The sequence below is a fragment of the Fistularia commersonii genome, chromosome 6 (genome assembly GCF_037954325.1).
Source record: "Fistularia commersonii isolate RoL2024-O1a breed Wild chromosome 6, RoL_Fcom_v1.0, whole genome shotgun sequence".
NCBI lineage: Eukaryota > Metazoa > Chordata > Actinopteri > Syngnathiformes > Fistulariidae > Fistularia > Fistularia commersonii.
The window spans coordinates 6354645-6368587 of record NC_141289.1 but is presented as its reverse complement, the minus strand read 5'-3'; the positions used below and the strand labels follow the sequence as shown (position 1 = coordinate 6368587).

The 13943-nt window shown below is 45.2% G+C and overlaps 1 protein-coding gene across 2 annotated transcripts in view; it reads right to left on the bottom strand.

The window, feature by feature from the left end:
- Nucleotides 1–13943, bottom strand: part of prkx (protein kinase X-linked) — a 33772-nt gene that overhangs the window by 14811 nt on the left and 5018 nt on the right. For both annotated transcript variants that reach the window (XM_086147838.1, XM_086147839.1), the window contains exons 3-5: nt 11656–11824; nt 10129–10392; nt 582–701 (exon numbers count right to left, since the gene is read on the bottom strand). In XM_086147838.1, coding sequence (XP_086003964.1) covers nt 582–701; nt 10129–10392; nt 11656–11824 — 553 coding nt within the window. The remainder of the gene's footprint in view (nt 1–581; nt 702–10128; nt 10393–11655; nt 11825–13943) is intronic.

Genomic DNA, 13943 nt, shown 5'->3' with positions numbered 1-13943 from the left:
TTCAGCATGGGGGATGAGAGGAACCTTTTCATGAACCTTCTCTCAATGGGTATCAACAATGGTGAACGTCACGTGACTCCCACCCAGTGCTAGAAGATGGTGGCTGTAACAAAGACGCAAGCAGTTGTGGCATTAATTGCACTGTTAGGGTGCACACCGGTGCTCTTTCTTACTGAGCTGTGCTGCGGAGTTGCATCATTATTTTGCCGCAGCCGTGTTATGGCATACGCCCACCACGCAGCCACCTAATTGTTCTGAAAAACGATTGTCAGGTGGGCCGTGGCCGTGCAGACATGTTCAAAAGACTCCTGTCTGGGCTAGCCGTGCCGATCCTTCCACCTCTGTGCGAGCACAGATGTGAAATTCCTTCTGATCTTTGAGATGGAGCCCACGTCTCGGCGGGAAGGTCCCACCCTCAAACTCTCCTCGCACTTTTGTGGGTAAACTTTGTTTTCTTTGCCACCTACAAGTGCTCTTCTTGCACAGAGACGGCAAGGGAGTCACTACAGGTTTTCCCTGCCCCCTGGGGACAGTGCCCCCTGGTGTCCTCCCCCAGTACAACTCCACACCTTGGCACTTACCCTGCCAGCATTTCAAAGACGAGGATGCCGAGGGCCCACCAGTCCACTGCTTGGCCGTGGCCTTTGCTCTGGATGACCTCAGGTGCCAAGTACTCAGGTGTGCCGCACAGCGTCCAGGTCCTGCACAGACATAGCACATCCAGTCAGAAACCGTGATGGACATCAAATGCAAAATATTAAAAATTTTTTTTAAAAAATCAACATTTTTTTCCTTGATGTGATTCTTCCCGTATGAGTGTGGATGTTTGTCTGAGCTAAGACGGCAATTGTTAACATGTATGCCTGCAACGTGATGCATCTAATTACTGAATCATCAGATGATCACAATCGGCGCTGTGTTTTGTTGATCAGTCGGCAACGGAAGCCTCGCAGATATTTAGTGGGAGAAAGTAATGAGCAAATGTTTCGGCGTCTCCATTGTGTTTTCAACAACTCAGCTTGAATGCTTTCGCTCTGCGCCGCTGCCTATTGTGTGCCTTTTCCAGCAAAACAACATGATTGTGGAGTGGCCAGCAGTTTGCACGTCCTCCACAATACCCTCCGCCTTGTTAGAGGCAGTCGTTTAAATGGAGCTGTTATTTTTGAAACAAGGTTATCTTCATCCCATCCCAAATGCTCAAGATGAAATTAAATAATATTGCTCACATCTCCAAAATATTAGAATAAAAAGACGGGGCTACTATTTGCTGAACAGAACCCAGCAAGTGCTCACATGTGAGCGCTAAACCATCGCCACATCTAGCGATCCTGTCAAGACAACTGATGAAACTCAATGCAATGACGGCTGAGACACGATCAATAATTCACTGCTGGCATGCATTTGTTTCCACACAGCGATACATGTGCAAAGTAAAAGAAGAAGAAGGCCAGAGAAACCAAACACCAGCCATATCTATCAGAATCCTGGTTTAAATCCTTATCTGTCTTTTGGCAAATCAAAACAGAATACCAAATGCAGAAGAATAAATGCACCTCCAGAACGTGTCTACTCTGCTCGTGTGTTTCCATCTGAAAACTAATACCCTCAAGAGGATAGCGAGCCGTACGCACCGGCTTTGTTTATTTCACGAGCTTAACTTTTGTTCAATACTTCATGCTCTCCAGTTTTAATGCGACCGGGAGGAATTAATACTTTCAGGCTCCGAGGGTGATAGCAGAGATCAAACACTCAACTACAGGCAGAAATAGCACTCTTCATGGAGCGCATTCAACATACTTGAAACACTGCTCCTGACCTTTGTGGAAAAAAGTCAAAGTTAACTATTTGAGTCTATACCAAATTTGGCAGTGACAGAACTATTTTTGCTGCCCCTAGAACCTTTTAAGGAAAGGTTCCTGTCCACCTTGGACATCCATATTGGGATGAATCCCATAAAGGGACTCACGTAATCTGTTGAGGTGAAGTTAATTTCAGCCTGGAGCAACGACATGGAGTGACGAAGAGGTCCAAGCTCTTCTGGCCAACGTTTCAAAGATGTTTCCAGGCCTTGCAGAGGAACTTCTACAGTTTTGACCAGGATAAGTGTGGCGTTATCTAATGGTTAACAGGGTTCTTCACACAGCGATGCAGGGCAGGGAGAAGATAAAAGCATTCAACTCATCTGAAAGTCCATGGTTATTATTTCGTGGGAGCCTCCACCTCCATGTTCGTGTCTTCTTCTCCGCTTTTTTTTTTTTTTTGGAATTTGGAGCTTAAGGCTCATGTCACACTGGTCCCTCATTGCCCTCACATGCAAATCTAAAGGTTCCCTTGGAAGAGGCAAATTCCTGGAATGAAACTTGACCTGGACAGTTCTTACAATTTTCTGTCAGGGAGTGGCTCATGCCATCTTAATGGACGAACCATCCTGGTCAGACAACCAGGGCTAATGGGTCTTCAAGGCTCATCCCTTCTAATAGCCTGCAGAAGGGGAGAATTCTAAGAGGAAGCCAGAAGCACTGGTTGCGACTAAGTGTGATGTATTTCCTGCCTCGTGGTGTTGTCTGAAACGTCATTACCAGAAGTTGAAAATAAATCAATAAAATAAATAATACAGAGATGACAGACAAAATGCCAGATGGGTAGGATTCCATTTGCTCTGAGGACATCTTAAAGAGCCTCAGATCACACGCAAGAAGAATGGAGAATATCAAAGGCATTAAGATCTGAGGAAATGTCACAGACCCCAAAGTTTATGAAAGCACCTTCCAACGAAGGAGGAAAAACAAATGAGATGTTTGCCCTTAAAGAGATAGCAATGCTTAGTTAAGTTTGGCTCACAAGCTGTTTGATTTTCACTTCTGTGTAACATTTAACGTCACAGCCTGCCGCTGCTGATAGCCCATGTCTGAATTTCAGGGTCAGAAATAAAATGTCAGATTTCTGAGGATTCTCTGCTTTGGAGTGATGTCTGGTTAATAAACAAACATTACATATATTGACTGTCAGAGAACAGAGCAGAGGCGTTCATTCATGTTCCTCTAGTTTGTGCTTCCTTTTGAATTTCCTTGATTTTATCGCAGCGGTGCCCAAGAGTCAGTTCATGATTAGGGTCTTGGGTCCCTGGACCAGGCAGGGCTGAGCTCACTGCTGCTGGTCGTTATTCAGCAGCGTGGTTCAGGTGTATTTGTCGAAATGCAGCTGACCGGTGAATTCACACCCTGTCATTTCCACTACCAGCTCTGTCAGTAACTTGATGGAGCTGATGTGCAAGGAATTACCACGTCCAAGTTGGAGTGGATCAGTATGGACTGTACCAAGGCTCTGAACCAGCTGAGGAGGGTGGCCCCCGATGGGGTTTCCCCTCCAACAAGTCATTAAGGCTTCTGTTCAGAGTCAGGCAGTTAGTATGTGGCCTGAGGCGTTGGTCGGTCCTTACGGTTGGGTCAGTGTTGGCTTCAGCACCTCTGTGCACGAGAAGCAAAACTGTTAAACACTAAGTTGAACCTGTCCATGCTGGACAACTGACAAATTCTCTCTCTCTGGGATATTTTGTTTTTATGAATTTCAGACTAGACTAGGCTGCCGATAACAGCGAATGTTCCGACTTGAGAAAGGTCAACTTTATAACCGAAGGCATCCAGATCTACTGAGCCAATTATTCGCCTCAGTCTATTTCAAAGCCGTGCCGGGAATACACAGTCACGGTATGGTAATGGGACTCCTGGTTCGGAGGTAATTTCTGCGGTTCTGACAGTATTTTGGGACAGGGGAACGCTTGTCACAGACGTGACAGAGCTGATAGAGCGATCTGAGCGTGAGGCTGAGCGGGAGGCTGCACGGCGGCACTGCAGTTGCCATTCCAACAGATTATCTCGGATGAGCCTGACAGACAGGCGAAGCTGACAGCGGATCTAAAAATGTATCACCACTTCCATTGCTACGCATGCAGAGGGGCCACTTATTTGCATGGAACATACTCCACACATGGGCTCAGAGCTGTGAGATGCATAGACACTGACAACTTCATGGAGTCAGTGCTGAACATTTTAAAAAAATCATCACAGTGAGTTGTTGTGGAGAACACTTGTGGTTGTTGTTGATGGAACGTTGGACACGAAAGCCTCAAAGAGTCAAAATGGTGGTTAATGGCGAGCCAGACTGGAGCGTTCAGAAAGCGGTCATCAAGTGAATTTTGGCAACACCAGACAAGAGGTCACTTTTGGGCGTGCTACATCACCCTAACTCTTTCCCCCTCAAATTAACTTCTCAGAAAGCAGGCCTTGACATCTTCTAGGGTCCTCTTGGCACTCACGCTGCAACAGCTGGACATTCAGCTCCATTAAATTCTAACAGTCCGGGTACAACATAACTGAAGTTAATTTACAATTCGCAGTCATTCAAAGCCAGACCACTTGCTCAACCTGTTTCGCGCACTAATGAGATGGTGTGGTTCTAAACAAATACTTTAAATATTGATGACTCCATCCATTATTCTCTCTGGTGAGCTTTTCAAGAGTGAAACGTTCCTCACAACTTCCCTGTAGCCCAAGGTCATTCTCTCAGATTGCTTGTTTTATTCATCAAAAAGTACAAGCACCAAACATTGAATTATATATCCAGGGAGAGTTCCACCAAGGTCAGCTGTCCCCCGTTCACCCCAGCTTGGAAGACTGCAACCCAGATGATTATGGATAATATGTTAATTAAATTTAAGAAGATATTGTTAGATTGTCACATTGGAGAAGCTGAGGGCCTGGACTAATTAAACGATAGGCAAGGAAAATGCATTCTAAGCTATCAAAATAGTGTTGAGTGTCTGGCACAAAAAAAGAAAATGGTTTCAATTCTTGCAAGAGCATATATAAATCAAGGGACACTTCGCAGATCTAGACTGTAGTCCAGAATATGACTGACAGAGTCCTCGTGTGACATTGTTTTATGAACAAGAGCACATATTGCCTCGACTGTAACAAGTCAAGCATCGACTTGCAGGACTCTTGAAATAAAAAGCTGGAGTGCAGATGGAGAAAAAGGAATCCTTTGGGTAAAATGATCTGCTGGATCTCCTCTGGTATTACAATGACAGGGGACATCGGAGTAGTAGTTGTTGAGGTGTGAGTATTGTCACAGAATTAAATAGCAATGGGTGGGGGGTGGTTCAAATACATGTATGCCCGCAGACATCGAGAAGTTGCTGGCAGATTATTTACCTCTAGTTCTTCATCCTTGCGCCTGACAGAGCAGCTGATTGACACTGAGCATGAATATCAAATAGGGAGAGCGTTCTCCGTGAAAGCCACTTGTCCTCTGATGAAGAGCACTTGGCCTGGCGCCAGGCTTTCATCGGCTGTCACTGATATAACCTGGGTAATGACCTCTTTCGCCAGTTGCCATAACGACAGTAATTTGAATGGAAATTATGTTGGTACGGGTGGAGGACAGGGAGGCTGCTGATGTTAGGGGAATAGGTCGTGGATGGGTAGAGGTTTGGCCACAGAAGGGACAGGAAAAAAAAGGAATCACGTGTTGTTCCTCTTCAGGGCATCATCTGTCATCACGGAGGGCTTTGTGCTTGACCATGCTGGTGAGCATTTCCTCCAGCAGGGGACACTGTAGCAGCACAAGGGAGGCCGGGCAACCGGGAGACTCAATCACAATCACAGAGGACACACAAAGCACAAGAGGGCCGGCAGCAATGAGCGAGTTGTCTTCCATTCCAAGGCAATTCTGCTGCCCTCCATTTAAGTAAGTGGGTCACTTGCACATCACAGAGGTATCTACTCGCCATCTGTTTTGTTCACCCAGTCTGGGAGAAAATGTAATCTTACTCCATTAAGTTTACATGTCAGTTGGGGTCAAAGCTGTGTTTGGTGAAATGCTTCAGAGAAACATTGCTGCAGTAGGACTGCAGTGCAGACAAAGTAGTCTCTTCTGCCGTGTGACTTCCATTCTGCTGAGGTTGCTAAGGGGCCTTGTTCAGATTCCATTGCTTTAGTCAGGGAAGGTCTGGTCATTTGGTGTCACTGAGACTGGTCTATTGAGAGAATTCCCAAAGAGACTCAGGAAGACAAGGCTTTAAGCACATAATTGAGAACGTGGGCGAGATGGCCTCTACTCCTTTTCCATGGTAGGATGAGACCATTGTATCAACCAGTTTATAAGAGCAGGTCAGTGAAGCAAATTTTGGACAACTAGGACTACTGTAAGATGTTAACAATGAATTGCAAGGATACGGAGGGATTCGGATTATTGAAAATCAGCACTGATGTGGCCTTGGGACCCTGTTCCTCTTCACTAACACCCACCCACACCCACCCACCCACACCCACCCACACCCACACACACACACACACTTCCTGGCTGAAGCTAAACGGACAACATCACATTTCGGGTTTGCTTTCATCGTTGAAAGCTTCTGGCTGATAATGTCTGTGGCGTAGGCTGTAAATACCCGACAGATCAAACCAAAGGTTAGAACAGAAATGGCTTGTTCTGAGAGCAAGTCTTCTCCAGGTGAAAGGCGCGGCGGTAAAACGGCAATCAGTGGATTTTACGCAACTCAAGCTTTGACCTCTTTTCAGTCTATTCCTTCTCACAAAAACCCTCCCCGGACTGGAATACAAACAAAGTCATCCCCTGGTCAGGTATTAGACAGACAGGAAAGAAGAGCAAGCTTGAAACTTTTCATTGTCCTTTTTCCCCAAACAATGTGCACTTAATGCCAACAAATCACTGCCATGATTCCACCAGGTCTTACTTTTTTCTCCTGACTGAACCTTAGAGCCAGCTGTGATTGCTCCACATAACACTCCTGATCCTGCCAGAAGTATCATTGCACATGAACAGAAATAGAGGTTCTCAAGTTAACTGCTTGTTATCGTTCCCGTCACTGCTTACTTGTCATAAAATTAGAGCCCCATCTTCACCAGACACCAGGTAAACTAGGCCAGGATTCTGTGAGCATTATACTTGGAGATTCAACATGTGGTAACCAATTAGTTGGCCCATTTTCAAGTATCTTGATTTTATTGGGCAATCAAAGTAATTGGCTATTGTAGTTTGGCCCACGAAAAAAGTTGAGCAGCCTGCCTGACTTTTTCTCAACTCTTTCCATTTAGCCTTGACCAGGTAGACATGAAGAAAAGGACACACCATGAGGCTTGCTATCAAAACTACTTCTTTCGGTTCTTTCATATGTCTCGGAAAGAATTCTCTTTTGTTGTGGGCTCTGAAAAGGGGAAAAGTTTGGAGAAAAAGTTCAAGCCCTGCATGTCGTCTCATCTCCAGATACATGTCAGGCGTTATCTGTATCTTGGCTCTGACGGCTGCATACATAAGAGCAAGCCTAGGTTTGTGATATAACGGCTCCATCGCACAACAGGAGCCCTGGGTTCACCGGGTTGGACTGCAATGAGGTCAAAGAGCATTTCATCATCCGTCAAACCTTCCCTTGATATTAAAGACCAATAACAGGTAAAGAAATGGTAGCACTGTTATCTGTCTACTAAATGTATTATCTTTATAGTAAGAAGACAATGCCCATGCAGGTGCAAAGTTGACTTCATTCTCCTCAAAGACCACTTAAGATGATCATCTATTTTATTTGACAAATGAAGAAGTGCAATCAAACCTGTATGCTGTCAGGTAACAGTGGGCTTAGTTTGATGCCGTCTTTACTTTCATGATGCCCTTTTTTTTGCTGGAGACCTAATGCACATATTGTACATTTCTAGTAACCATCAGAAACACAGGCAGTAAGATGATCAAAATCACTTCTGATTTAAGAGAGGGTAGAGGAGGCGCTTAGCCACGGAGGTAAAGTGAAAGGATTTGCATGTGGCTTCAGCCTGAAGACTGAATATGAATGAATCTGTCGTCTCGGCTGGGACCCTCCCTTCGACCTGAGGTCTAGAGTGCAAAAGGCTGATTTTCAAAGTACCAAATGCCATCTTATTATACAGAATGTTCTGTTTCAGATATTTGCTTAGGCGTCTCACCTCTCCTCCTAAGTTCAAGAGGGAGGCAGAATTTCTATAGAGATGACAGTTGAGATGTTGGGTGTGGGCTGGGATCCCTGTGGGACAGGGAGAGGAACCCTGCCAGAGGCCTCTGCTCTCTGCTGCTTCCTCACTCTCCTCCCCCTGACAGTCCATCAGGCATCAAACACAGTGGGAGCACTGTTTCACCAACTGCCAGTCACCAAAACACAAACGCACGCACCCACACACACAGAAATGCACTAAATCCACAAACCAGGAAATTTTATAAATGCATTTAAATGATAAGTCAGTTACAACTTGACCCTTGGAGAGCAGAGCTTTGGTGATGCAGTTGTTCATGTTTAAATATCCCAATGGGGAGTATTTTTTCAACACGGTTATAAACGTTTTATGTATTTGTCAAGTATAAAGAAAGTAGGCCGGCTTGTGTACGGTCAGGAGATGCCATAATTGACAGGAAGGTCACATGCAGACAAATGGCTTTTCCAGCCAGGTTCCAAATGCTGCGTCTCAGAAGGCCTTGGTAGATGATCCTTCTCAACGGGAGATTGCTTTTGTCACAAAAAGATAAAAAATGTTTCTCTGATCTTTCCATGAGGGACCTTCATGATCCCCTTCTTGGAAACAGCTGATCAACCAGCCTAGCCCAGCCCCACAATGACTCAATAGGGGAGGCATGGTGCTGCCATCATGCCACATGAACTCATGCTGATGGTAGGCAGTGACGCTGTGACTGACGGGGAGAGTACAACTCTGCATGTGTGAGGGAAGTGCCTCCTCCCTCTGCCAGGGTATCAGTGTGTTTGTGTGGCTGTGGATCTGAGTTCACCAGAACATCAGCAGATACATGCAAAGCAACCAAAACAAATTCTGAGCTTGGTCTTTAATTAATAATGGATTTCATTCATTCACTATACCGCCTGAATACTATACCGGTGCTGAAGCTCATCCCAGCTGTCATTGGGCAAGAGGCGGGATTCACCCTGGACCGCTCAACCGCAAGGCCTAATATACAACCATTCACCATCTCATTCACAGATCTGGAAAATGTAGGGTCTCCAGTGAACCTCCTGCATGTGTTGGGACTGTGGGAGGAACCCCATGCAAACACGAGGAGAACATGGAGTCTCCACACAGACAGGCCCCCTGTGGGAATCCAACCGGGGACATTCTCACTATGAGAGGTGGTAACCACTGCACAGCCATCTCGCCCTAACTGTTTTGTTTTAAGTCCTAAATGATTTTTAATCTAAATGAAAAAGGCACATCTATTTATGAACGGATTAATCAGATGCTTGTGTTTTAATTTGTCCGTAATGCTGCTGGCCTGCAGGCAAATAAAACAACATGAGCTCTGCATGAATATTTAAGACGAGAAGAGAGGGGGAAAAAGCCGGTGGAAAGAAGTGATTAAAATGATTACTTCATTGAACGTGGCTGTGCGAGGCGGCTGGGCCGTCCTACGCGCCACCGGCACGCAGACGGACAGCCTCCATCTAAATGCAGAGCTGCTGATAAGCCTGTGAGAAATACCGGCCATTTAAGAGAGCAGAACATGGCGTGTCCCGATGACTATCTCCTCTGGGAAACACATGGCGGTGGTTTTAACAAATGCACACACTAGCAAGATGAGGCTGTTGTTGCATCTCTGTGATGGAGGAAACACCGCCGGAGATGCAAATCTTTTTTCTTTTGCTACCCAAGTTGCTGTGACAGTGATGGCATCCACCGTCCCTCCACAGAAACACCAGCTGCTGCAGCGATGATGATCGAGACACTTTTTAACCCCCTCCTCAGTGGAGATGCGTGTTATGTCGTGCGAGTTTTGTATCTGATGATGGGTCGGTTCGATGTGATGTTTACAAACTGAGAGTTATGAGCTGTCCAGAAGCCTGAATATGTTGGACCCCAGAGTCACGACTTGAAGAACCCCCGGAGATCGAAGTTAATAAACTCACTCACACAATCTTAACGCCATCTTCAAAATGTTGAAGAGACAGTTATACCGTCAATTCCAGGGATGAGTTATAAATAAATTATACATTTTATACCACCTAAAGGCTCCCCCGCTGACAGACTTTGAATAATTCAAAGTAAGTAATCGATCGCTGTTCACTCCTCTCACCTGTCAGAGAGCTTCTTTGCAAATCCAAAGTCGGTGAGGCGGATGTGTCCCTCCCCGTCCAGCAGGATGTTCTCCGGCTTCAGATCACGGTAGACTATCTCTCTGGAGTGGAGGTACTCAATGGCACACACAATCTCGGCCGTGTAGAAGAGGCCAGTGGAGTTGCTGAAGCGCCCGCGGCTGCGCAGGTAGCTGAACAGCTCGCCGCCCGGCACGTAGTCCATCAACATGTAGAGGAAGCGCTCATCGTGGTGAGTCCAGAAGCTGTGGCAAGACAGACAGCAGCTCGTGGTTCATCTGGTTTTCTACCAGATGAACCACAGATGAACTCCCTCATGTTTACGTGTTAACCGCTGACTCTACTAACGGTACAGTTTTTTTTAACAGCTGTAGAGTAAAACCTTGACTTACAAGCTGAATTTGGGACTGGGCTCATACATCAACGTATACCTAATCAAATTTACAAATTAAAATGAATACAAACACTGCTTATCTTTCCCGGCCCTGGGTCTTGTAATGTGTTTTAAAATAAGAAAAATGCAGTTCATTAGCAAATAATGTATAAGAAATAATAATACATAATAAAAGAGGATATAAAGAAATAAAGGATTTTTTTAAGTGTAATGCCCTTGAAGATGGGATGAAGATGCTGGCAGTGGCAGAGGTTGGGGGAGTTTTTCATTTAGTATTCTATCCTCAACTTAACTTACTGACTGCACACTTAATGCTACAATGTGTTGCTCAATGTAACTTGCACACTTTACTACACTTTATGGCTAAACTTCATTGAGCGACGGAGTGAACACTGCTCCTCTTTTTGAAATGATCAAACCATCCCCGACAGTCTTTGAATGACTTTTCCAATGCCTCTTCCATTTACGTTCCTGCTGTCTGCTGCACAAAATCCCTATAAATGTCTTCTGCCTTCTCACAGATGATGCCCTCACCAACAATAACTTCTCCATCTCTTCATGGACAAGTTTACAACATGTACACCTTTGTCGTGACTTTCCATTATTTTCTCTGGGCTATCTAGTGGCAGGTGGTGGATCCTATTGTCTGTAGACACTACTTCATGGACTTAGGCGGCCATGTTCGTCAAAAACTCTCATCCTGCTTGCTACTAACTCAGATCTAGAATCGAATCACATAGCAAAAAAAACACTGAGCAATGGATTGGATCCTAAGTTGACGCACTTGTAAGTCAAGGTTCCACTGTATGTGGAGTCAAAATGGGGGGTTGAAAAGGCATCTAATTTTTGTGTCTTTTTAAATTAAACTAAAAAGACCACAACTGTTTCTCAGAGGACAAACCAAAATTGCTGTGATGCGTCTTCATTGTGATGTAGACGAGTTCTTGATTTGCTCTCAGACAGGGTAACACGAGAATACCTAGCCTTCAGCAAATGTGTAATTTGAGGTGTAGTTTTGAAAAACATATGGTTCTGATGGGTCATTTTAAGGTCCTCATCGAAGAGGTACACAAGCACACACACATGCACACACAGACACACAGACAAAACTCACAGTCGGATGAGGAAGGGGTGGTTGACCTCTGTCAGCACCTCCTTCTCGTTGTGAACATGTTGCTCTTGCTTGAGCCGGATCACATCGGGGATTTTCATCTGTTTGAGAGCGTAGAAAGCCCTGCTCTTCTTGTCCTTGACCAGGAAAACCCGGCCAAACGTCCCTGTGCCTGCAGAGGAGGAGGAGGAGGGTAGAAGATTAACCACTGTGAAAGGATTCCATGGCGCACTGGGGGAACTAGACCATAACAAATGAATGCTAGTCTGGCATCCTGCGCACTCTGATTGGGATTGGCTGCAGAGATGTGCAGTGCCGAGCCTGCAACGCACCGTTTATCAATAATGTGTGTGGAGAGGAGGGGGAAAAAAAAATTAAAATTAAAAGAGAAAAATCAATGCTGTCAAGGAAAGAAAAAAGAAAAAAGCTTGAGGATGCGAGTTACATTAAATCCTAAATATCACGCAGTAAATAAAGTCAACCGAAATAGAATTGATCATAAGAAGGGTCCGGGTAACCAACAGATGAATACTTCAATAAATGCACCAAACAGGGTGGAAATAAAGACACTGCAGATATTTACTGAATATATTTTCCATCTTTATTGGCTGCCACGGGCTGACACCATTAGCGTCTGGTTTAAGACCACCATACACTCTGTTTAACCCTTCAATGGCACCGTAGAGGATGTAAGAGTGTGTGGGTAAACTTGTTTGGTTCCCACAAGCCATCTCACAAACGCTGATGTTGTTGAATAATTTAAAAATAATGTTTAAATGTTAAAAAAAGTGTTTCCCCCTCGAAGAGCTGTGGTAACCAACGGGCACTGACGTGGTTATTGTGACATATAAAGAATAAAACTGTGGTGGAGTGTTGTATGCTGCTCTTAACTGGCGGTCCCTGCGTACTCGTACGCTGGCCATCTGCTCTGGCGGCAGCTCATTTGACAGAAATTAGTCGCTCATTGTTGAAGTCGCAAAGGCAGGAAACATGAGATGATTGAATTTTAACAAGGTTACAGTGTATACGATGTATCAGAACCCTACCCGGAGATTACCCTCTCTTTTTTGCAATTTCTATCATCAGAACCACAGCAACCCTCACGCTATTACTTTATCGCCTCTCTGTAAACAAGTTATCTGCTAAGTACTCATTTTCTAAATAAGATGTTAACACCTGTGATTTTGCGTACTGATGTGCTGTTATGAGTGTGTTGAGTCAGATCCCCCTTGCAGAGTGAGAGCAGATGTGTTGTAGAGGCATTTAAAGTTCCACTCTGCAGCTCGAAAACCGCCCAAATTCCTGATCAGATTTAACTAAAAATCAATAATCATCCAATTTTGTCTTGCAGCTCAGCATGGCATCCCTCAAACTGGAAGCATGTTGGTTTGATCTCCTATGTCCTCCTGTCTACAGGACACTCAACCCACCAGCTGCACTATGTGTCCTGGTTAGCGCCTTGTTAGGCAGCTGTGAGTGTGTATGTGTGTGTGTGAGTGTGTGAATGGGTGAACGTTATGCCACAGAAAGCACTTCAGAAGCACAGGGTGATCAAAGTGCTGTTTAAGTGGAGAGCATTTACCGCAGGCCTGCTTTGGCAGGTCTGTGTATTACAGTTTCCACAAGCCCTGAATAGCAAGTGCAATCTTGGTCTACTGCCAACGACTAGCATAGCTGAAATTACCTGCAGCACATATTTCATGCTACAAGCACACACCACTGGGTTGTTCACAGGTGGTGCTTGGGGGAGAACGTTCAAGTTTTCTGGTGTGGGACGATGGAACCCCTTCTTAAGTGTTTTTTTTTTTTCCAATGTTCTCCAATGAAAGTGGAGATGGTCTGATAGTCAGCTCTGACATTTCCAGGAGTGCTACGCACTGCACAAAAAACATCGCCGCTTCCCAACCTGGCAGTACGTCCACTGCAGAGGCTAATTTATTGTGTTTAATCACCTCGCTGTCTTTGTCACACACGCTGGTTATTTTAGTTTTGTTTTTTTCTTTTTCCTTGACTGAGGTAATGTAAATGGAAAACCGCTAGCATACAAATGTTCTCTCATTTGATTTTGTGCAAGCGATTACAGGACCCCCGCTCCAACAGCCAGCTTCCAGGATACGGCAGCCCGACGCGCCCATCTGCTCTCCGCCAGCAACACCCTTTTCACACTGGCATGGAGGGGAGTCAGCATGCAGCCACAAAAGAAGAAACCCACACACATGCTTCTGACAGGAGCATAATGTGGCATCGGAGGCACTGTCAGCTTGTAGGACCCCGTTTGTGAGCGGCGCTGG